Consider the following 26,061-nt stretch of genomic DNA (forward strand, 5'->3'; position numbering starts at 1 on the left):
GGAGTAGACTGTACCTTTTTAAAATTGTATTCTCTGTATGAATCATGAAGGAACAATTTTGGGTTTCATGTCACTTTAAAGGGAGAGTCAAGTAAAAAAAAAACTTTCATGATTTAAATAGCGCATGTAATTTTAAACAACTTTCCAATTTACTTTTTTATAATTTTATTTTTTTTACCAATTTTGCTTTGTTCCCTTGGTATTCTTAGTTGAAAGCTAAACCTAGTAGGTATATATGCTAATTTCGTATACCTTGAAGGCCACCTCTAATCTGAAAGCATTTTGACAGTTTTTCACCACTAGAGGGTGTTAGTTCATGTGTTTCATATAGATAACATTGAGCTCAGGCATGTGAAGCTCCTAAGAGCAAGCACTGATTGGCTAAAAATGCAAATCTGTCAAAAGAACTGAAATAAGGGGTCAGTTTGCAGAGGCTTAGATAAAAGGTAAACACAGAGGTAAAAAGTATATTATTATAACTGTGTTGGTTATGCAAAATTGGGGAATGGGTAATAAAGGGATTATCTATCTTTTTAAACAACAACAATTCTGGTGTTTACTGTCCCTTTAATCTCTAGTAATGTATTGACTTTTGAAAATTATTTGTTGCGCTTTTGTCAATGTGTTATTTACAGTATGTTGAAGGGACACTGAACCCAAATTTTTTCTTTCGTAATTCAGATAGAGCATGCAATTTTAAGCAACTTTCTAATTTACTCCTATTATCAAATTTTCTTCATTCTCTTGCTATCATTATTTGAAATGCAAGAATGTAAGTTTAGATGCCGGCCTATTTTTGGTGAACAACCTGGGTTGTTCTTGCTGATTGGTGGATAAATTCATCCACCAATAAAAAAAGTACTGTCCAGTGTAATGAACCAAAAAAAACCTCAGATGCCTTTTTCAAATAAAGATAGCAAGAGAACGAAGAAATTGATAATAGGTGTAAATTAGAAAGTTGATTAAAATTGCATGCTTTATCTTAATCATGAAAGAAAAAAATTGGGTTCAGTGTCCCTTTAAATTCACGATTCCATCTCTCTATGTAGTAAAGGGCGTAACCTGCATAACTTCTCAGATGGGGTAAAAGGTCTGAACATATTTCTCTTATCTAAGTGTTTAGTTAGCTATATGCCATATTGATGATAAAGGAATGTGGGTTTAAAGATCTTTTTATTTATTATCGGCCTCCTTTGAAAATATGAACTCATATGAAAATAGTTTACAAAATAAACAACTTGATTATTTGTGGAATAGTGATGTAGCTGATGCAAGGTGTTAAAAATCTGACGTTTTCCGACTATCTGAGAGCTAGGGAAGTTTATTTAAAGGGACACACAAGTCAAAATAAACTTTATGATTCAGATAGAGCATGCAGTTTTAAGACACTTTCCAATTTGCTTCCATTATACATTTTTGCAGTCTTTTTATATTCTCGCTTTCTGGGGATCAAGATCCTACTGAGCATGTGCACAAGCTCACAGGGTATACGTACACTAGTCTGTGATTGGCTGGTGTCTGCCACATGATACAGGGGGCTGGAGAATGGGAGAAAAAAAATAATTTGTCAGAAAAAAATCTACTGCTTATTTAGTAGGTGTTGAATCATTGTTTATGTACTTTTTAATTATTTAATTCTGCTGCATTGAGTGGTCCTTTAACCCCTTAAGGACCAACGACATACAGGGTACGTCCTACAAAAAAATGTCCTTAATGACCAAGGACGTACCCTGTACGTCGTTGGTCTTTGAAAGCGGTGGAAGCGATCCTGATCGCTTCCAGCCGCTTTAATGCTATTGCAGTGATGCCTCGATATTAAGGCATCCTGCAATAAAAAAAATGTATCCATCCGATGCAGAGAGAGCCACTCTGTGGCCCTCTCTGCATAAGACATCGATGGCCATGATCGTTGGTGGGTGGGAGGCGGTTGGGCGGCCATCGATGCGCGGAGGTCATCGAAGAGGGGCGGGATCCCGTGCAGGGGGTGGGAGCGGGTGGGAAGCTACACTATGGGACAATGTGCTTGTTGCTAAGGGTAAGGTGGGATAGAGGAGGGAGGGGGGTTATCTTAGTGATGGGGAGGGGTGGGGGTTTGGCTATTGAGGGGGGCAGCTACACTACAGAAAAAAAACTAAAAAAAAAAAAACTAAAAAAAAACCACATCTGTGACAAACTGGGTACTGGCAGACAGGTAGAGGGTGAGGGTTAGAGAGCTGTTTTGGGGGGGGGGGGGATCAGGGAGGTTTGGGTCTAAGGGGGGATTTTTCACAGCAGAATAGATATTTGTTTTTAAAAAAAATTTGGGTTTTCTACTAAACTACACTAAAGCTAAAATTAACCTTACAAGCTTCCTAATTAACCCCTTAACTGCTAGGCATAATACACGTGTGGTGCACAGCGGCGTTTTGCAGCCTTCTAATTACCAAAAAGCAACACCAAAGCCATATAAGTCTGCTATTTCTAAACAAAGGGGATCCCAGAGAAGCATTTACAACCATTTGTGCCAAAACCTAAAGTTTGTGAAAAAGTGTTTTTTTTTTTTTTTTTTTTTAATTTGATTGCATTTGGCGGTGAAATGGTGGCATGAAATATACCAATATGGGTAGATCAATACTTTAGGTTGTCTTCTAAAATATATATATATATATATATATATATATATATATATATATATATATATATATATATATATATATATACATGTCAAGGGATATTCAGGGATTCCTGACAGATATCAGTGTTCCAATGTAACTATCGCTAATTTTGGGGAAAAAATGGTTTGGAAATAGCAAACAGTGCTATTTTTATGTATTGCCCTATAACTTGCAAAAAAGCAAAGAAAATGTAAACATTGCGTATTTATTAACTCAGGACAAAATTTAGAAACTATTTAGCATGGGTGTTTTTTGGTGGTTGTAGATGTGCAACAGATTTTAGGGGTCAAAGTTAGAAAAAGTGGGGGTTTTTTTTCCTAAAAATTTTCCTCATTTTATATATTTTTTTATAGTAAACTATAAGATATAATGAAAATAATGGTATCTTTAGAAAGTCCATTTAATGGTCAGAAAAAATGGTGTATAATATGTGTGGGTACATGAAAAATTGCAGCTAAACAAACACCGCAAAAATTTAAAAATATCCTTGGTCCCAAACAGTCAGAAAGTGCTGTGGTCCTTAAGGGGTTAATGTGGTGTACGCATGACCAAAAAAATTTAATAAGTTTAAATCACACTCACACAATTCTAAAGATAAAATATCTACAAGCAGTAACACCACAGGTAACGCATCTTTTCTGATTCAGAAACATTGTTTTCTAATAGAGGTTGGCAGAGAAGTATCAGAAGTTTGTTTTCGTCTCTTATGGAGGGTAGTACTCTTCGACATGGGACAGGAGTTTTAAGTTATCCTGTCAGTCTCTCAGTCCAGGCTTGGATGAAAGTTAGAGTCTGGAGATGCAGGAAGAGTATTTCTGCGAAACCATCCCGACTCATTTTAACAACTCCACAAGCAATCGGCGTTGTCGAACTTTGCTTCTTTGCCTGCTTTCTTCTCTCAAGTCCATGGCGGAGGCGAGGCTACTATCCGTCACACTTGAAGGGCCGTGTTCCTGTTCCACGGCATAGATTCCGGTAAGATCATTTCATTTTACTTCTTCATGATTTTACTGTAACTCATTTGTTCCTACGAACTTGCATGAAAAATACAGGGTCTCAGTGGTACTCCTTTAGTATCTTGGAATCAAGGGTTAATATCTCCTGAGGGGGATTATTGAACAGGGTTTTTTCTAATCATGTTTGTTATGCGATTCAATCTGCTTATGTGTAGTGTTAACTGGGCTTGTGGCTTTTGGAACATAACGGCCTTTCGAAGTGACGCAACCTTACGGTCGGGCGCGCTTTTCTGACTGTACGGTTCACCTTGGGACCGGGCGTGTTACCGTTCTGGTCTCCCATTTCCACATTCCTAATTGTGTGGCGAAGGAAAATTCTAGTCCGCTGGTTTCTGGCTTATAGGAGGTGGTGAGTGCCCCAGCCATTGTGGGTGTCAAGTGTCGTTTAAATTGTTTTATATTTAGTAAATTTTTTTGGTATCCTTTATCCAGGTTTGGAGGATACAGATGTTGAGATATTTCTGATTCAGATTCTTCGTCTTGTGGCGAATGCAAATTGGCCCCATTGACTCAGGTCAGTCAGGTATGTTCTTTAGGCCATTCTAGAGCGCCTTGTTCCTCTGACTTGGGGATTCAAGTGACTGCTGAGCATCCGCCTCAGGGGTCCCTGTCCTCCGGGAGGCAAGTTCCCTGCCGCTCCTTACTACTACACATGCGGGTAACCCAAGTTATGTTTTTTCCTCCTCGGAGGGTGGATTGTTCGCTCCCAGAGGTTGTGGCACGTTTTTGCTTCTACATACTTTTGGTGCTTGCACGTCTACAAAATCCAGATGTTTCTTTGCGATTGTGTTTGTGACCGATTGCCCCAGGTTTCTCGGCCACAGGAGGGTATGCGCAGTTCCCTGCAGGTGTAACTGTTCCTAAGTGTTGTGCCTTTCGTTACAGGGTGGCTCGCCCTCGTGTTCTACTCAGACACGTTTTTGAGCTGTTTGGGGACCCTATCCTTCTCAGTTATGGGACTCACTAGTCTCCTCCTTCGAATGGCTCATCTCGTTAAACATGGGGGATGAAGTAATCTCCTTTAATTCTTGTTATCGAGATCCTTCCCAGTTTTGTTGGAAGAACAGGGTTTCTGCTAGGCTGGTCCTGTGGATCCTTCTGTTTTTCTTGGGCTTTAACCCTTGACTTGCCTGTTACTTTATTTTATCCGGTAAGGATGACTTATTTTTCATACTATGTTTTTCATGTGGGAACTTTCTCTGGGATCGATAGTTGCTGTTTGCTTCTACAGAAGTTGTTCAGGACACGTTAGTCCCATGTTTGTCTGTTTTTTTTTTCCTGCATCTCTGAGGCAGCTTGGCAGTTATAACCCTGCTTGCAGGCTGGTCCTGCTTGGGTTCAGATCTTCTGTCTCGCGGCTTATTCAGAGACGTGGCGCCTTTTAACTTGCTGGTCAGGTTGGGGTGCCGAGTGCTATTAACATTATTTATGTTTCTTGTTATTTGTTTTACAAGTTTCAGCTAAGCATTCTCAAGAGGACTTGCGGGTCCGTGCGGCTCTCTGGATTTCTTCAGTCCTAAATAGCCATCTCTTTGGTGACTGGGTCAGTGAATTTTGCTGCATCACTCTCTGTTGCTTCCGATACCCTCGGAACCTAGAGTATTCCTTCCCATGTGGTGGGAAAATCAGAGGCTTTAGCGCCTCTTTTCTGCCGGTCGGGCCGGTGTTGCTTTAGGAAATTGTCCTTTTTGGACTTGTTCCTTTAGTGCTTCTCTTCTTCATTGAGACCTCTTGGATTGTCCGTTCTCCTTGTGGATGGGTCGCCTTCGGGGGACTTGGATTCCCTTTGCGAGTTGGTTGTTCCCTTTTCGGAACATTAGACAATCAGATCTTTTTGAGATCCGGTTGGGAGTCCTTCTCCGGTGTTGGGAATGCTCTGCATCTCCTTCTTGGGATAGAAGAGGTCCTAGTGGTTTTCCACTCATATGGTTCAGGTATTGCCATCCAGGTGGCATCCAAACCCATGTTTTACTGTTCTCTGACTTTGAATCAGAGGTGATGTGGAGGCTTGATGTTGCTCTGTTCGGGTGACTTGTCCTCTCGGTTCCCCTTGTGTCTGGAGCTCGTGGCTAGCTGGACAGCTAGCTCAGCATTCTAATGCTCTGTGGCTACTCTGTACTGTAGCGAACCAAGGGTTGCTAGTTCGATCCCCGGCGAGGTCTACTCAGCCTTTCCTTCTTTTGAGGTTGATAAAATGAGAAGCGTCTTGTATCCCTTAGGGGGATTAGCCGCACTTTTCAAGCACAGTCATGTTAATGGTGATTGGACGCCTGTTAGATCTAGTGTCCTTTTATGGCCCTGGCTCTTTGGAATGTTGGGCTCCTGCAAGTGGTGGTCTCTTCCCTTTTGGGTTGGGACTTGCAAGGGCTTCTTCCTTTTGTTATCCGGGTTATTCTGGATTTTTTTCCCTGGGAGGTCTGTTTTTTGTTATCAGACAAAGGATTTATTTGCCTGGAATGTTGTTTAATCTAAACATTTGTGGGGCCCGGGCTTCTTGTCCTGATCTTCCGGTTGTCGAGGGTTTTACTCTTCATTTTCTCTTTATGAATCCTTCCGTGAGATGTTACTGAACCTTATGATCCTATGGCCTCTATTTATCAAGCTGTTAACCGCAAATACGCTGGAATTCCACAGCGTATTTGTGGCGAGCCTGATTCGCCTTAGTTATCAAAGGCTAGGGACCGGCAAAAGTAGAATTTAGTGACGTAACATACAATCCGTCGGACTCAGTCCGACACAGATCGATGCTTACGTCACTACAGATGTTCCGAACGCAAGTTCGGCACAATCTGAATACTTTTGCTAGTTATCAAAGAACTAACAGGTACGCTCGCCACTTTTCCGGCCCAGCGTACCTGGTTTTCAATCCGCCGCCCTGGAGGCGGCTAATGCCATAGGAATGAATGGGAGTCTGACAGCAGTGAAAGCTTATGTTCTCTGCTGCCCGATTTCCCATTGATTCCTATGGGAAATGTCTACACCTAACACCCTAACATGTACCCCGAATCTACACACCCCTAATCTGCACCGCCGCCACCTACATTATACTTATTAACCCCTAAACCGCCGCTTCCAGACCCTGCCACCACTTACATTATATTTATTAACCCCTAATCTGCCCTCCCCACACCACCGCCATTATATTCATTTTATTAACCCCTAAACCTAAGTCTAACCCTAGCAACCCCCCCCCCAACTTAAATATTATTTAAATTAATCTAAATAAATATTTCTATAATTAAATAAATTATTCCTATTTAAAACTAAATACTTACCTGTAAAATAAACCCTAAGATAGCTACAATACAATTAATAATTACATTTTAGCTGTTTTAGGATTTATTTTTATTTTACAGGCAATTTTGTATTTATTTTAACTAGGTACAATAGTTACTAAATAGTTATTAACTATTTAATAAATACCTAGCTAAAATAAATACAAAATTACCTGTAAAATAAATCCTAACCTAAATTACAATTACACCTAACACTACACTACAATTAAATAAATTAAATTAATTAACTACAATTACCTACAATTAAATAAAATTAACTAAAGTACAAAAAACCCCACTAAATTACAGAAAATAAAAAATAATTACAAGAATTTTAAACTAATTACACCTAATCTAATCCCCCTAATAAAATAAAAAAGCCCCCCAAAATAAAAAAAGCCCTACCCTACACTAAACTACAAATATCCCTTAAAAGGGCTTTTTGCAGGGCATTGCCCCAAAGTAATCAGCTCTTTTACCTGTAAAAAAAGAAATACAACCCCCCAACATTAAAACCCAACACCGACAAACCCAACCCTACTCTAAAACCCACCAACCCCCCCTTAAAAAAACCTAACACTAACCCCCTGAAGATCACCCTACCTTGAGCCGTCTTCACCCAACCGAGCCTAAGTCCTCAACAAAGCCGGGCGAAGTGGTCCTCCAGATGGGCAGAAGTCTTCATCGAATCCAGGCAGAAGGGGTCCTCCAGACGGGCAGAAGTCTTCATCCAGGCGGCATCTTATATCTTCTTCCATCCGACGAGGAGCGGCTCCATCTTGAAGACATCTGACGCGGAGCATCCATCCTGACCGACGACTAACGACGAATGACGGTTCCTTTAAATGACGTCATCCAAGATGGCGTCCCTTGAATTCCAATTGGCTGATAGAATTCTATCAGCCAATCGGAATTAAGGTAGGAAAAATCCTATTGGCTGATGCAATCAGCCAATAGGATTGACCTTGCATTCTATTGGCTGATTGGAACAGCCAAAAGAATGCGAGGTCAATCCTATTGGCTGATTGGATCAGCCAATCGGATTGAACTTCAATCCAATTGGCTGATTGCATCAGCCAATAGAATTTTTTCCTACTTTAGAATTCAGCCAATCGGAATTCAATGGACACCATCTTGGATGACGTCACTTAAAGGAACAGTCATTCGTCGGGTAGTCGTCGATCTGGATGGATGCTCCGCGTCGGATGTCTTCAAGATGGAGCCGCTCCTCGTCGGATGGAAGAAGATAGAAGATGCCGCCTGGATGAAGACTTCTGCCCGTCTGAAGGACCTCTTCTGCCCGGATTCGATGAAGACTTCTGCCCGTCTGGAGGACCACTTTGCCCGGCTTCGTTGAGGACTTAGGCTCGGTTGGGTGAAGACGGCTCAAGGTAGGGTGATCTTCAGGGGGTTAGTGTTAGGTTTTTTTTTTATGGGGGGTTTGGGTGGGTTTTAGAGTAGGGTTGAGTGTGTGGGTCGTGGGTTTTAATGTTGGGCGGGTTATAATTCTTTTTTTACAGGTAGCTCATTCCACAAGAGCTGTCTCCTCTTCTTGGGCTTTCAAAAGTGAAGCTTCTGTGGTACAGATTTGCAAGGCTACAACTCGGCCCTCGCTATGTATTTTTTCCAATTTTGATAATTTTGCCTTGGCCGAGGCCTCTTTTGGGAGAAAGGTTCTTCAAGCGGTGGTGCCTTCTGTTTAGGTCTGCCTGTCTTGTTCTCCCTCCCTAGTTATCTGTGTCCTCTAGCTTGGGTATTGGTTCCCACTAGTAATTGATGACGTTGTGGACTCTCCATATCTTAGGAAAGGAAACAAAATTGATGCTTACCAGATAATTTCTTTCTTTCCGGATATGGAGAGTCCACTAACCCACCCTTAATTTCAGACAGTTGTTTTTTTTTACTAAACCTCAGGCACCTCTACACCTTTGTGTTATTCCTTTTTCCATTTCCCTTCGGTCGAGTGACTGGGGATTATGGGTAGGGGAGTGACACTTAACAGCTCTGCTGTGGTGCTCTTTGCCGCCTCCTGCTGGACAGGAGTGATATTCCCACTAGTAATTGATGAGATCGTGGACTCTCCATATCCAGAAAGAAAGAAAGAAATTTATCAGGTAGGCATACATTTTGTTTTTGTTAAACTCCTAAATGTGCACTATTACAGAATATTAGCAATAGACCAAACGATAGCCAGAATCATACCTTAAGCATGCAATGGAGGTAGTGGGTAAACCTGTATGAACAGATGTTTAATTTTATAAAAGGTGTAAGAGTTATATATGTGGCTCTAGTGTTTAATCTGTAGATGCTGATAAATTTGGGAAAGTCTAACAAGCACCTAAATGCTGAAGTTAGGAAATCGGCATTATTGTCCCGGTCCCTGACAGCAAGGCACCGTCCCAGAGTGAAAAAAATTTAAATCGCTAGAAATCAAAGTATTGCTTAAAGGGACACTGAACCCAACATGTTTCAGATAGAGCATGACATTTTAAGCAACTTTCTAATTTACTCCTATTATCAATTTTTCTTTGTTCTCTTGCTATCTTTATTTTAAAAGCAGAAATGTAAATCTTAGCAGCCAGCCCATTTTAGGTTCAGCACCATGGATAGCGATTGCTTATTGGAGGCTTACATTTACCCACTAATAAGCAAGCATAACCCAGGTTCTCAACCAAAAATGGGCCGGCTCCTATGCATCACATTCCCGCTTTTTAAATAAAGAAAGCAAGAGAATGAATAAAAATTGATAATAGGAGTAAATTAGAAAGTTGCTTAAAATTACATGCTCTATCTGAATCATTAAAGAAAAAATTTGGGTTTAGTGTCCCTTTAAGGAATATAGTATGTTCTCGGGTGTAAATAAAGAGGTGGTCTTATAAGCTTGCTACTATGTAATAGAGTATATAAGTATATCAATGTTTTAGGTGTGAGCATGCCAAAGTAGAAATTGGTAAACCGCAAACGGCTAAAGGGTCATCAAGAGTGCAAAGAATCTGAAACTATGGATCTAGTAAAGTGTCCTAAGAGAGTAGGTACTATGGGATCCAAAAGTGGACATATACAGGCTGCAAATAGACACATAGTTAAAGGGATAGTATACACCAATTTTGATATAACTGCATGTAATAGACACTACTATAAAGAATAATATGCACAGATACTGATATAAAAATCCAATATAAAATCATTTAAAAACTTACTTAGAAGCTCCTAATTTAGCTCTGTTTAAAAGGTTACTAGAACACCCACTGCAAGTGGTTGTAAAGCAAAAACAGCAGACACTCCCCCCCCTCCCCCTTCTTCTGCATATGAAAAGACCTTTTACACAAACAGAAGCAAGCTGGAGTAGGTATAACTCGGTATTCTCCTAAAACTTTAGGGCTTGGTTAGGAGTCTGAAAATCAGAGCAATGTTATTTAAAAATAAGCAAAACTATCCATTTAAAAAAAAACAACAAAAAAAACAAAACTGTATGGGCTGTATAAATGGATCATCTACAAAACATTTATGCAAAGAAAAATCTAGTGTATAATGTCCCTTTAAACTAGAATAACATTAGGAGCATTCTCATAGTTTATAGTTTAGTATTTAAAGGGTTTTGACACCTTTTCTGAGAAGATCTTCTTATGATAATTAATTTAACAGCCATATAGGAACACGAAAAACAAATGCATTACAATAGAACAGACCGTGTGACTACAGGTTCTTGTCATAATCTCAAAAAAACAGTCTGAAATAGATCACCAGAGTCCCATTTCAGATGCAGGAAAACTGTATAGGAAAGATGGTAGGTTGATTCTTGCAAACGGCCCTAGTCTGTCCTCCAAGGTTCCATTTCAGATGCAGTAAGATTGTACAGGGAAGGGTGGTAGGTATTACCGCTATTCCTTCAAAGTACCTTATTTTCGGGTGCATGTATTTAATTCTGGTAAAGTCCCGTGTAGGAGTCCCCACAGATGCTTGATTCCTGACTCCTCATATCGGGTCGCAGGAATAGAATCTTCACAAGCCTTCAATCGGGTATTACAGCCCATTGTTTCACTTGCTATCTGTTCAGCACTGGCTATCAAAACTGCAGGCTCTGCGACGGGAAGCTTAGTTTCTCTCTGATGATTAATAGGTGAAGATAGCGAGTGCCATATATCTAAGATACCACTAGCTCCATAGATTTCATCATCTCTCGACCGGGCAATACAGCTTTCTATATTATCATCCAGTAGTTAAGCCCTGACATCTTGGACTGTGAGCTTTGTAAGAGTCCCTCTGAGGTTCATTAGTGGCGGGTAGCAAGTGCTGGAGCTCCATAGAACCACAATTGCCATATTTCACTGAGACCTGCTCAGGCTGTAGGAGTTGATGGGAAGCATAATCTTCTCTAATATTAAATGCTGTGTGCAGGTTTTCTTCAAAGGCAGCGCTGTGAGATTCAAGTAGTCAGGGAAGCTCCTCCAAAATATATATATCGGTCTCCATGATGTAACAAATGTAAGGCAGGTTAACGAAGTAACGCTTTATAATACCATGGGAATAGTTCTTGCAGTGTCATTACTCCTTAACGACAGAGACACATATGTGCCCTGCTGGGGGGTTAGGTGGTTGGCCGAAAACCTTTTAAAGTGTTCCGGTAGTCTGAATCCTGCATCAAGCCCAAGAATAGTAGTGTAATTCGAAAAAGCTTTCTTTGCTGTATAATATTTAGCAAAGTGTAATACTTAGCGGAGCATTAGAGTGGTAGTCTTGTGCAAATATATGCTATGGCTCGAAGCAGTACTCAGTCTTGCAACCTATCATGGCCGCCACCCGGAAGTTCCCCCCTATTATTATTATTATTTTTAAATAACTTTATTTAAAAACTGTTAGCATGCAGTACTTTTCAAGTACAAAACATAGTGGTTATATATGTTTACAATAAGTTATGTTTTCCAAGTTGTACATATACTCTCTAAATGTTGTCTTAAAGGGATAGGAAAGTCAAAATTAAACTTGCTTGAGTGAGATAGAACATGCAATTTTAAGACACCTTTTTAAAATCCCTTCTATTTTTAAAATGTGCTTTGTTCTTTTTGTATCCTTTTTTTAAAAAAAAGAATACAAACATATCCTACATTAGAAGAAGGGGAAGAAAAGAGAGGCGCTTGTGTGTACCAGTATAGCAGATTAAACGGCTTATATTCACCCACAACAGGGTTCTTACATTTTAGTGGAGCACTCAGACAGTGCTATCAGGCGCGGACTGGGTGATCAACAGCAGCCCAGCTTGCTGAACTTTCCACTGTGTGTGCAGGAACACCTTTGGCTCTAATATCCTAGAGCTGGAATAGACTGCCAACAAGAGAAGCTCCACAAGTCGCAAGCAGCAAAAGGCACACAGAGACCTCCACAAAAAGCAGAGCCAGTCCCAGTGGGGATGATTGGTAAAAGTATGACAAATGGTAAAGGTTCCAATGTAAGATAAAAATGAAATTTATTAAAACAATAAAAGCAGGAACCATAAGGTAGGGCATAAAGTGACCCTCCTTATTAACATGCAACGCGTTTCTCAGCACCAACGCTGTTTCATCAGGCATAAAAAGTATACTGATCATAGTTCTTATATATACACCAACCTTACCAATCAATGTAATTAAGAAAATAACATACACCTGGGAGTCTCCCTCTAAGGGATAGATTCTCAGCATTTTAACCCTTTGTTTATAGTATATATTTCACATTTGGAGTAAGTCTTTATATAGTATATAATTCTGTGATGTAGAGTTAATGTACCACTTTTGTTAAATATGTTATATTATTAATCCTATAATGTCATTATCTTAGTTCAAATGTGGCTTCTAACATATCAAACTCTCTAGTGAGAATATGTGAATATGAACGATCACTGAAATGTTAGCAGATGTATATCTTTGGTATTTATACCTAAATTATCTAAAGGGAGTATTTGGAATTTATATTTAAAATGAAAAAGTAAACTTGCGTATGTACATATAATTTAGTCCGTGATAGTATCGGAATGGTTGCGGAAGTGACGTCAGTGGAACTGCCACCAATAAGAACGTCTCTGCATAATCAAAACAACAACAAAATGGTGGATCATTTGACTACGTAATAACGTCACACTCTGAGAGAGGGGAACTAAAATATAGGCATGTATAATGGTCCTATACCATTGGTTTACACTGAAGCATTTATGTGGGTGTGAAAAAGTCCTACCCTACTATTGGAGAACCAATACGACATCAGAAAACAAGTGTTTAACACACTAGGAACGGAAAGTAAAAATATATCCGATTGCGGTCAAAGAGAATTACAATGATCCTCCCAATAAACAAATACGTGTAGAAAAGTCATCAGTGATGACACTAAAAATGATGTAGTGCATCTGATGCACACAACTTCTCACAAAATAGCACTAAAGGTCTAGATATATCATATGTCAAGAGATAAGTGACATAGCTTACAGTGACTGTGTGTAATAAATTACAATGTGTATTGGTGTGATAGTGATAAATGCACAATGTGAAATGTGGTACAAATAAATGGAGATATGAATGATCAGAGACATATCTATCCAATGCAAACACATGATGATGAATAAGAGAGATAACAAAACTCTATCAAATATGGTACTAACCGTGAAATGAGGATCCAATAGAATATTTTATATTGGTATGAGGGGGCTGCACCCCAAGAAAAATAGCCAGGTGATAACCAAGCAATGTGTGTTCAAACACAGTCCCCCCACAACAAAACAAATCCTATACTAACACCAATGGATATGTGAATGGTATAATTGAGTGGTGGGGCTATTATCACCCCATAGGACTTATTAGATACAGGTAGTGCAATCCAAATATCATTTCTATATAAATGGGAAATAAGAGAATAATATAATAATAATAAGAAAATAGAAAATATATATTAAATGTGGTTCTTGACCATGTGAAAAAAGGGGTCAATTCTAGATTACCCTAATAATAAATAAAGTGTATGTTTGTGCATCCTTAATCTAACAAGGATGTGATAAAAAGTGTTGTGTATCTAACACCATTATAATATCAATATAAGGAACAACAGTCTAAAAATATGTGAAATATATACACATAAACTCCAGTGTACAAAGAACCATTACAGTTAATTGAAAGCGGCAGAGTCTATTACTTCGTTGAGACCTTTAGGAAAGAGAGATTGGAACTTATAGATCCTAAAAGTTTCTCTCTGTCTTAGTTTGATATATCTATTATATTGGTGAGATGGTGGAATATGTTCAATGGGAGTGATGTAATAACTACAAGGTTCTCCATGGTGTGTCTGTACATAATGTCTAGGCACACTGTGATTAAGTAACTTCTTTTTCACATTTCGCTAATGTTCGCTCCATCTTGTGCAAACTTTTCGAGTCGTGTGGCCTAGATATTGTAGGCCACATTTGCAAGTCAATGCATTTATTACAAAAGATGTATTGCAGGTAATGCGACTTTTAATCTTAAATACCTCTCCCGTAGCATTTGCAGTAACAGTAACTGTTTTTGGTATAATGTATTTACACATAGAACATCTAGGGTGGCCACATCTATGAATCCCTAAAGATGTATTTTTGAATGACTGTCTCTTGATTTTTTTGGACATTACTATCTTACTTGGTGCAAGCTTTTGCTTGAGGGTAGGTGCCCTCCTGAAAGTTAACGATGGTTGATTTTGTAATATCTGTTTAAGGACAGGGTCTTTCTGTAAGATGTGCCAATGTTTGGTCAGTGACTTTTTAGTAGCTCTATGATTGGAGTTATACTGTGTTATAAACCTTGGTTGTGGACATCTTCAGAATCTTGTATAGTAGTCAAATTTTTTGTTGTTGTTTTGCCTTTAAACATTAAAGTTCTGTTTAGATCTCTTGCTCTCTCTTGACTACTCTTAATGAGAGAGGAAGGATATCCCTTTGCTAGAAATCTCTCCACTAGAATGGATGATTGTTCGTCATAAATCTGTAAAGTGCTACCATTTCTCCTGATTCTATTAAATTGACTGAAATGGATGTTTGTCCTCCAACTTCTCAAGTGGTTGCTTGTAAAATGTAAAAGTTGTTACTATCAACCTTCTTGAAAAAAGTTGACGTACAAACATTACCCTCAAATCACCACTATAACGGGACATCCAAAAATTAAATTTTCTGTGGCTGGATGTTATAGGTAAATGTGAGGGCCATATCATTATTATTCAGATGTTTAACAAATAATTCAGCCTCCTGTGAGGTTCCATCCCAGATAAATAGCAGGTCATCAATATATCGGCCATAGAACACCAGGCTCTGCGCCCAGCTAGAGTTGTAAATGAAGTGCTCTTCAAAGGCCCCCATATTAAGGTTGGCAAAGCTGGGTGCGAACTTGGTGCCCATGGCCGTGCCCATAACCTGCAGGTAGAAATCGTCAAGGAACTGAAAATAATTATGTTTAAGGATGAATTCTATTATCGTTATCAGAAATTCTTTCTGTAAAGATGGCATATATGTCGTCATTTAAGAATGATTGTATCACTCGTATCCCAATATCATGAGGGATATTTGAATACAATGCTCCAACGTCACAGGTGAGCCATAGATAAGGACCCCTGCGACTGAAGGAGCTGAGTCTATTGAGGAGATCAGTGGTGTCACGGATATACGATGGCAAATGGATAACGTATTTTTGGAGGTATAAGTCTATGTATTCCAAAAGTCTATCTGTGACACCATTAATACCAGCAATAATGGGTCTTCCAGGGGTCTTTTTACTATCCTTGTGGAATTTTTGGAAGATGGTAGTAGAAGGGTACACTTGGATGATCAGGCATCAAATCGCTTTTTTCTCTTTTATTGAGAATCCCCTTTCCACTACCATCCTCCAAAATCCTCACAAGGGATTTGCTGAACTGCTCAGTGGGATCTGTATTAAGTCTACAGTAAAACTTTTAATCACATATCCTACATTAGTGGGAGCTAGCTGCTGATTGGTGGCTGCACACATTTGTCTCTTGTGATTAGCTAACTAGCTATAAAACATAGAATATATGTTGCAAGCTCACCTGTGTTGTCTTCTTTGGTGTCCATCCCTTTTCAGCATCTGCTGATTGGCTGGTCTGTGTATCGGAAGGGAGATTGGGGATAGCCGAACCCTGTGATGCATGCAAACAAACAAAGACAAACCTAAGGTCTGGACCTCCTTCTTAGCGGTATCCAGAAGAAGGCATACATACAAACTAAAATATAATAAAAATATCCTTTATTCTTCCATGTTTAAAAACTCTGCACACAGAGTTTTTAAACATGGAAGAATAAAGGTTATTTTATATTATACTTTCATTTGCCTGTATGCCTTATTTAGGAAACCCCAAATAGGGAGGTCCGGATCGGAGGATTTTATTATTTTTTTTTTATTATTCTTTATTTATAAAACGCCAACAGATTCCGCAGCGCTGCCCATGGGTACAAGGATAACAGTACAATGGAGAAACAATATGATAAAAGACAAAATTGTATAGGCAAATACAGGGGGAAATGAGGGCCCTATTCCTGTGGGAACTTACAATCTAGATGGGTAGGAGGATGGGAAACGGAAGGTGGGGACTGCAAAGGAGAGAATGATATTAGTGAGGAGATAGAGGGCAACTGTTAGTTAAGTGAAGTTAGTTTGTTAATAAGTCGGGTGATAAGCTTCCCTGAACAGAAAGGTCTTTAGGGAACGTTTAAAGAAGGAGAGGTTAGGGGCAAGTCTGACAGCACGAGGAAGTGCGTACCAGAGGGTTGGTGCCACCCGAGAGAAGTCTTGTAGTCTAGCATGAGAGGAGGTGATGGTAGAGGACGCAAGAAGCAGGTCATTGTTGGATCTTAGGGGGCGGGCAGGAGTATATTTGTTAAGTGAGGACAGGTAGGGTGGGACAGCATTGGTGAGGGCTTTGGTGAGGGCTACAGGGGAAAGTATGTCTCTTTGCAGATGATACAAAAAATTGTAACAGAGTGGATGTTCCAGGGGGGGTAGACAAAATGAGAAGTGATATACAACAATTGGAGGATTGGACAAACGACTGGGATCTAAAGTTTAACACAGCAAAGTGTAAAATAATGCATTTAGGGAAGAAAAATCCAAATGTTAATTACAGACTCAATGACACTTTACTGACTGTTACAGATGAGGAACAGAACTTGGGAATTATTATTTCAGATGATTTAAAACTTAGTAAACAATGTAGTAATGCTGCGAGTAAGGCTAGCAGAATGCTTGGTTGTATTGGTAGAGGTATTTGCAGCAGAAATAGTAAGGTTCTTATGCCACTTTATAGATCATTAGTTAGGCCTCATCTTGAGTATTGTGTGCAGTTCTGGAGGCCATATCTTCAGAAGGATATTAACAAACTTGAATCTGTGCGAAGGAGGGCTACCAAAATGGTACATGGTCTAAAAAATAAAACTTACCAGGATAGGCTCAATGACCTAAATATGTATAGCTTAGAGGAGAGAAGGGAAAGAGGTGATATGATAGCAACTTTCAAGTACATTAAAGGGTTTAGTAAAACTGAGGCTGTGGGTATTTTACATAAAATGGAAAATTCAAGAACAAGGGGTCATGAGCTCAAGCTAAAGGGTAGTAGATTCAGGAGTAATTTGAGGAAGCACTTCTTCTTTACAGAAAGAGTGATTGATTTATGGAATAAACTTCCTCAAGAGGTAGTAGCAACAAACACTGTGTAGGGGACTTTAAAAATGCATGGGACAAGCATAAGGCTATCCTACGAACTAGATAAGTTTATACTGTTAGGTAAGGTCGGGCAGACTTGCTGGGCCTATGGCTCTTATCTGCCGTCAATATCTATGTTTGTAGGTCAGGGTGAGAATTTTGAATTTAACGCCATTGTGAATGGGGAGCCAGTGAAGGGACTCAGAGATGTGCAGCAGAAACAGAGCGTCGAGAGAGATGGATTAGCCTGGCAGATGCATTTAGGATGGATTGGAGGGGAGAGAGGCGGGAGAGAGGGAGGCCAGTTAGTAAGTTGTTACAGTAGTCAAGTCTGGAAATTACCATGGAGTGGATTAGCTGTTTAGTAGTTTCAGCACTTAGAAACTGACTCATTTTTTAGATATTTCGTAGGTGGTTGCGGCAGGATGAAGAGAGCAATTGGATGTGGGAAATGAAGGACAGATTTGAGTCAAGCGTGACTCAGAGGCAGCGGACTTGGGGTGATGGGGAGATAGTGGTGCCGCCAACAGTGATAGAAAAATTAGAAACTGGAGTAGAGTTAGAGGGGATAATTAGAAGTAGTTCGGTCTTGGACATGTTTATTCGGTCATTCTTCGTATGGCTAACTAGATATGTTTATCTAGCTGCCCATACTGCAATGCTGCTCCATCAGCAATGGATAACAAGAAAAATTGAAAATAGAAGTAAATTGGAAAGTTTGTTTTAAAATTTTGTATGTTTTATCCAAATCATGAAATAACATTTTGGGATTTCCTGTCCCCTTTAAGTAGACATATCAGCTATATTATCTTAGCAAATCATCTATGGAGATTATCTGATGCAAACCTTTATGAACATAATACAATACTAAAGGATTAACATAAAGGGAGTATGGAAGAAGAAAGAAAATAGAATAGAAATAGGGGAGAAATGATGGAGAAGGGTGATAAAGAGAAAAAAGTGTGTGTGTGTGGGGGGGGACTCTAAAGCATCTCGACTCCGCCTTCCTTTGTAGGTAACGTCCAGTCATTAGTTGGCTAACTACAGTGGTCTCAAATCAATTTTTCTCGTAAATTTTCAGCAAAGACAGTTTGAAGAAGAATTTAACATCTAGAAAATGGGCAAATTTTTTTTAACTACAGATAATTCAATATTTTATATTATAATCTCATACTGTTTAGTATCCCTTTAAATTTGTGTGTAAAATATGTATTTGGTATGGGTGACATTAATGTCTTTGTTTTATTTTAGAATGTTATGGATCAATTCAACCCTGGGCTAAGGAACCTTGTTAATTTAGGCAAAAGCTATGAAAAGGCAGTATCTGGTAAGTTGATTTTTCTGTTTTTAAAGGCACAATCTAGTCAACATTTAAACTTAATTGATTCATATAGGGCATGTGATTTTAAACTTTATTTTTATCATCAAATTTGCTTTGCTCTCTTGGTATTTGTGTTGAAAGCTAAACCTAGGTAGGCTTATGAGTTAATTTCTAAGCCCTTGAAGGCTGCCTCTTATCTCAGTGCATTTTGACAGTTTTTCACAGTTAGACACTGTTATTGTACCATATAGATAACATTGTGCTCACTCCCGTATTGCCAAATATTGATTGGCTAAAGTGTCAGAAGAGCTGAAATAAGGGGGCAGTCTGCAGAGGCTTAGATACAAGGTATAATCACAGAGGTAAAAAGTGTATAAATAGAACGGCGTTGTTTATGCAAAACTGGGGAATGGATAATAAAGGGTTTACCTATCTTTTGAAGACAAACATTTTCAAGTAGACTGTCCCTTTAATCTTCCTGTGTTTTTATTTATTCTTTACTTGTGTCTATTAATTTGTTTATTTAATTTGAAAGACAACACACAAAACATAGTACAAAAATACAATATAAAACTCTTTCCAGGCAGTTTGTGTTTGTACTTAAAGGGACAGTCTACAATAGAATTTTTTATTGTTTTAAAAGATAGATAATCCATTTATTACCCTTTCCCCAGTTTTGCACAACCAACACAGTTATATTAATCTACTTTTAACGTCTGATTACATTGTATCTAAACATCTTCTTACAGCCCCCTGATCACATGACTTTTTTTATTTATTATCTATTGACTTGAATTTAGTACTGTTATATTAACTCTTAAATAACTCCTCGGGCATGAACACAATGTTATCTATATAGCCCACATGAACTAGCAGTCTCCTGTTGTGAAAAGCAAATAAAAAAGCGTGTGATAAGAGGCTGCCTGTAGTTGCTTAGAAACAGGCAGAAATTTAGAGGTTTAAATGTTATAAAGTATATTAATATAACAGTGTTGGTTGTACAAAGCTGGGGAATGGATAGTAAAGGCATTATCCATATTTTTAAACAATAACAATAGTGTAGCTTGTCCCTTTAAATTATCATTTATAACAGTAACTAGTCCTAAAGCCAGTTCACCCGGGCCATTTTTTGCAGGGTACAGTGGTCCCACCCCTTGCGCTCTCCCCCTCTCTTTTGAGCTCTCTCTCTCCCCCATCTTTTGCGCTCTCTCTCCCACATCTTTTGCGCTCTCTCTCTCTCTCCCCCATCTTTTGCGCTCTCTCTCTCTCCCCCATCTTTTGCGCTCTCTCTCTCCCCCCATCTTTTGCGCTCTCTCTCCCCCCCTCTTTCTTCTGTTAAGTGTGATCAGTCCACGGGTCATCATTACTTCTGGGATATTACTCCTCCCCAACAGGAAGTGCAAGAGGATTCACCCAGCAGAGCTGCATATAGCTCCTCCCCTCTACGTCACTCCCAGTCATTCTCTTGCACCCAACGACTAGATAGGATGTGTGAGAGGACTATGGTGATTATACTTAGTTTTATATCTTCAATCAAAAGTTTGTTATTTTAAAATAGCACCGGAGTGTGTTATTATCTCTCTGGCAGAGTTTGAAGAAGAATCTACCAGAGTTTTTGTTATGATTTTAGCCGGAGTAGTTAAGATCATATTGCTGTTTCTCGGCCATCTGAGGAGAGGTAAACTTCAGATCAGGGGACAGCGGGCAGATGAATCTGCATAGAGGTATGTAGCAGTTTTTATTTTCTGACAATGGAATTGATGAGAAAATCCTGCCATACCGATATAATGTCATGTATGTATACTTTACACTTCAGTATTCTGGGGAATGGTACTTCACTAGAATTACACTGTAAGAAATACATAAAGCTGTTTAATAACTAGAGATTATGTTTAACGCTTTTGCTGGAATGTAAAATCGTTTTCATTTGCTGAGGTACTGTGTGAATAAATGTTTGGGCACTATTTTTCCACTTGGCAGTTGCTTAATCTGTTTTCTGACAGTTTCTGTTCTCCCTCACTGCTGTGTGTGAGGGGGAGGGGCCGTTTTTTTGGCGCTTTTACTACACATCAAATATTTCAGTCAGCAACTCATTGTATTCCCTGCATGATCCGGTTCATCTCTACAGAGCTCAGGGGTCTTCAAAACTTATTTTGAAGGAGGTAATTTCTCTCAGCAGAGCTGTGAGAATTATAGTTTGACTGAGATAAAAAACGTTTATTCTGTAATTTGTTTCCTGCTTTCAGAATTTGTTATCTTTGCTAATGGGATTAAACCTTTGCTAAAGTTGTGTTATTTACAAGGATTGAGGCTATAACTGTTTCAATTTATTAATTTTCAACTGTCATAGATCTTCTGTGCTTCTTAAAGGCACAGTACGTTTTAATATTATTCTAATTGAATTGTATTTCCAAGTTACAAGTTTATTTGCTAGTGTGTTAAACATGTCTGATTCAGAGGATGATACCTGTGTCATTTGTTGCAATGCCAAAGTGGAGCCCAATAGAAATTTATGTACTAACTGTATTGATGCTACTTTAAATAAAAGTCAATCTGTACAAATTGAACAAATTTCACCAAACAACGAGGGGAGAGTTATGCCGACTAACTCGCCTCACGTGTCAGTACCTACATCTCCCGCTCAGAGGGAGGTGCGTGATATTGTAGCGCCGAGTACATCTGGGCGGCCATTACAAATCACATTACAGGATATGGCTACTGTTATGACTGAGGTTTTGGCTAAATTACCAGAGCTAAGAGGTATGCGTGATCACTCTGGGGTGAGAACAGAGTGCGCTGATAATATTAGGGCCATGTCAGACACTGCGTCACAGGTGGCAGAACATGAGGACGGAGAGCTTCATTCTGTGGGTGACGGTTCTGATCCAAACAGACTGGATTCAGATATTTCAAATTTTAAATTTAAACTGGAAAACCTCCGTGTATTACTAGGGGAGGTGTTAGCGGCTCTGAATGATTGTAACACAGTTGCAATACCAGAGAAAATGTGTAGGTTGGATAAATATTTTGCGGTACCGACGAGTACTGAGGTTTTTCCTATACCTAAGAGACTTACTGAAATTGTTACTAAGGAGTGGGATAGACCCGGTGTGCCGTTCTCACCCCCTCCGATATTTAGAAAAATGTTTCCAATAGACGCCACCACAAGGGACTTATGGCAAACGGTCCCTAAGGTGGAGGGAGCAGTTTCTACCTTAGCTAACCGTACCACTATCCCGGTGGAGGATAGCTGTGCTTTTTCAGATCCAATGGATAAAAAATTAGAGGGTTACCTTAAGAAAATGTTTGTTCAACAAGGTTTTATATTGCAACCCCTTGCATGCATTGCGCCGATCACGGCTGCAGCGGCATTCTGGATTGAGTCTCTGGAAGAGAACATTGGTTCAGCTACTCTGGACGACATTACGGACAGGCTTAGAGTCCTTAAACTAGCTAATTCATTCATTTCGGAGGCCGTAGTACATCTTACTAAACTTACGGCGAAGAATTCAGGATTCGCCATTCAGGCACGCAGGGCGCTGTGGCTAAAATCCTGGTCAGCTGATGTTACTTCTAAGTCTAAATTGCTTAATATACCTTTCAAAGGGCAGACCTTATTCGGGCCCGGGTTGAAAGAGATTATCGCTGACATTACAGGAGGTAAAGGCCATGCCCTGCCTCAGGACAAAGCCAAAGCCAAGACTAGACAGTCTAATTTTCGTTCCTTTCGTAATTTCAAAGCAGGAGCAGCATCAACTTCCTCTGCACCAAAACAGGAAGGAGCTGTTGCTCGCTACAGACAAGGCTGGAAGCCTAACCAGTCCTGGAACAAGGGCAAGCAGACTAGGAAACCTGCTGCTGCCCCTAAAACAGCATGAATTGAGGGCCCCCGATCCGGGATCGGATCTAGTGGGGGGCAGACTTTCTCTCTTCGCCCAGGCTTGGGCAAGAGATGTTCAGGATCCCTGGGCGCTAGAGATAATATCTCAGGGATACCTTCTGGACTTCAAATACTCTCCTCCAAGAGAGAGATTTCATCTGTCAAGATTGTCAACAATCCAGACAAAGAAAGAGGCGTTTCTACGCTGCGTACAAGAGCTCTTGTTAATGGGAGTAATCCATCCAGTTCCACGATCGGAACAGGGACAGGGGTTTTACTCAAATCTGTTTGTGGTTCCCAAAAAAGAGGGAACTTTCAGACCAATCCTGGACTTAAAGATCCTAAACAAATTCCTAAGAGTTCCATCGTTCAAGATGGAGACTATTCGGACAATTTTACCTATGATCCAAGAGGGTCAGTACATGACCACTGTAGATTTAAAAGATGCTTACCTTCACATACCGATTCACAAAGATCATTATCGGTACCTAAGGTTTGCCTTCCTAGACAGGCATTACCAGTTTGTGGCTCTTCCATTCGGATTGGCTACAGCTCCAAGAATCTTCACAAAGGTTCTGGGTGCTCTTCTGGCGGTACTAAGACCACGGGGAATCTCGGTAGCTCCATACCTAGACGACATTCTGATACAAGCTTCAAGCTTTCAAACTGCCAAGTCTCATACAGAGTTAGTGCTGGCATTTCTAAGGTCACATGGATGGAAGGTGAACGAAAAGAAAAGTTCACTCGTTCCACTCACAAGAGTTCCCTTCCTGGGGACTCTTATAGATTCTGTAGAAATGAAGATTTACCTGACAGAGGACAGGCTAACAAGACTTCAAAGTGCTTGCCGCACCCTTCATTCCATTCAACACCCGTCAGTGGCTCAATGCATGGAGGTAATCGGCTTAATGGTAGCGGCAATGGACATAGTACCCTTTGCACGCTTACACCTCAGACCACTGCAACTGTGCATGCTAAGTCAGTGGAATGGGGATTACTCAGACTTATCCCCTTCTCTGAATCTGGATCAAGAGACCAGAAATTCTCTTCTATGGTGGCTTTCTCGGCCACATCTGTCCAGGGGGATGCCATTCAGCAGACCAGACTGGACAATTGTAACAACAGACGCCAGCCTTCTAGGTTGGGGTGCCGTCTGGAATTCTCTGAAGGCTCAGGGACAATGGAGTCAGGAGGAGAGTCTCCTGCCAATAAACATTCTGGAATTGAGAGCAGTTCTCAATGCCCTCCTGGCTTGGCCCCAGTTGACAACTCGGGGGTTCATCAGGGTTCAGTCGGACAACATCACGACTGTAGCTTACATCAACCATCAGGGAGGGACAAGAAGCTCCCTAGCTATGATGGAAGTATCAAAGATAATTCGCTGGGCAGAGTCTCACTCTTGCCACCTGTCAGCAATCCACATCCCGGGAGTGGAGAACTGGGAGGCGGATTTCTTAAGTCGTCAGACTTTTCATCCGGGGGAGTGGGAACTTCATCCGGAGGTCTTTGCCCAAATACTTCGACGTTGGGGCAAACCAGAGATAGATCTCATGGCGTCTCGACAGAACGCCAAGCTTCCTCGTTACGGGTCCAGATCCAGGGATCCAGGAGCAGTCCTGATAGATGCTCTGACAGCACCTTGGGACTTCAGGATGGCTTACGTGTTTCCACCCTTCCCTTTACTTCCTCGATTGATTGCCAGAATCAAACAAGAGAGAGCATCAGTGATTCTAATAGCACCTGCGTGGCCACGCAGGACTTGGTATGCAGACCTGGTGGACTTGTCATCCTGTCCACCTTGGTCTCTACCTCTGAAACAGGACCTTCTGATACAGGGTCCCTTCAAACATCAAAATCTAACTTCTCTGAAGCTGACTGCTTGGAAATTGAACGCTTGATTTTATCAAGACGTGGGTTTTCTGAGTCAGTTATTGATACCTTAATACAGGCTAGGAAACCTGTTACCAGAAAGATTTACCATAAGATATGGCGTAAATACCTATATTGGTGTGAATCCAAAGGTTACTCTTGGAGTAAGGTTAGGATTCCTAGGATATTGTCTTTTCTACAAGAAGGTTTAGAAAAGGGTTTATCTGCTAGTTCATTAAAGGGACAGATCTCAGCTCTGTCCATTCTGTTACACAAACGTCTGTCAGAAGTTCCTGACGTCCAGGCTTTTTGTCAGGCTTTGGCCAGGATTAAGCCTGTGTTTAAAACTGTTGCTCCACCATGGAGTTTAAACCTTGTTCTTAATGTTTTACAGGGCGTTCCGTTTGAACCCCTTCATTCCATTGATATAAAGTTGTTATCTTGGAAAGTTCTATTTTTAATGGCTATTTCCTCGGCTCGAAGAGTCTCTGAATTATCAGCCTTACCTTGTGATTCTCCTTATTTGATTTTTCATTCGGATAAGGTAGTCCTGCGTACTAAACCTGGGTTCTTACCTAAGGTAGTTACTAACAGGAATATCAATCAAGAGATTGTTGTTCCTTCTTTATGCCCAAATCCTTCTTCAAAGAAGGAACGTCTACTGCACAACCTGGATGTAGTCCGTGCTCTAAAATTTTACTTACAGGCAACTAAGGAATTTCGACAAACGTCTTCTCTGTTTGTCATTTACTCTGGGCAGAGGAGAGGTCAAAAAGCTTCCGCTACCTCTCTTTCTTTTTGGCTTCGTAGCATAATTCGTTTAGCTTATGAGACTGCTGGACAGCAGCCTCCTGAAAGAATTACAGCTCATTCTACTAGAGCTGTGGCTTCCACTTGGGCCTTCAAGAATGAGGCCTCTGTTGAACAGATTTGCAAGGCTGCAACTTGGTCTTCGCTTCAAACTTTTTCCAAATTTTACAAATTTGACACTTTTGCTTCATCGGAGGCTATTTTTGGGAGAAAGGTTCTTCAGGCAGTGGTTCCTTCTGTATAAAGAGCCTGCCTATCCCTCCCGTCATCCGTGTACTTTTGCTTTGGTATTGGTATCCCAGAAGTAATGATGACCCGTGGACTGATCACACTTAACAGAAGAAAACATAATTTATGCTTACCTGATAAATTCCTTTCTTCTGTAGTGTGATCAGTCCACGGCCCGCCCTGTTTTTAAGGCAGGTAAATATTTTTTAATTTATACTCCAGTCACCACTTCACCCTTGGCTTTTCCTTTCTCGTTGGTCCTTGGTCGAATGACTGGGAGTGACGTAGAGGGGAGGAGCTATATGCAG

At 40.2% G+C, this 26,061-nt stretch overlaps 1 protein-coding gene across 1 annotated transcript in view; it reads left to right on the forward strand.

Annotated features, from left to right (window-relative positions):
• BAIAP2L1 (BAR/IMD domain containing adaptor protein 2 like 1) overlaps window positions 1-26,061 on the forward strand; it is a 435,923-nt gene that overhangs the window by 94,277 nt on the left and 315,585 nt on the right. Inside the window, exon 2 of the mRNA XM_053694428.1 lies at window positions 18,897-18,972. Coding sequence (XP_053550403.1) covers window positions 18,897-18,972 — 76 coding nt within the window. The remainder of the gene's footprint in view (window positions 1-18,896; window positions 18,973-26,061) is intronic.

The sequence above is a fragment of the Bombina bombina genome, chromosome 11, assembly GCF_027579735.1.
Source record: "Bombina bombina isolate aBomBom1 chromosome 11, aBomBom1.pri, whole genome shotgun sequence".
NCBI classification, from domain to species: domain Eukaryota; kingdom Metazoa; phylum Chordata; class Amphibia; order Anura; family Bombinatoridae; genus Bombina; species Bombina bombina.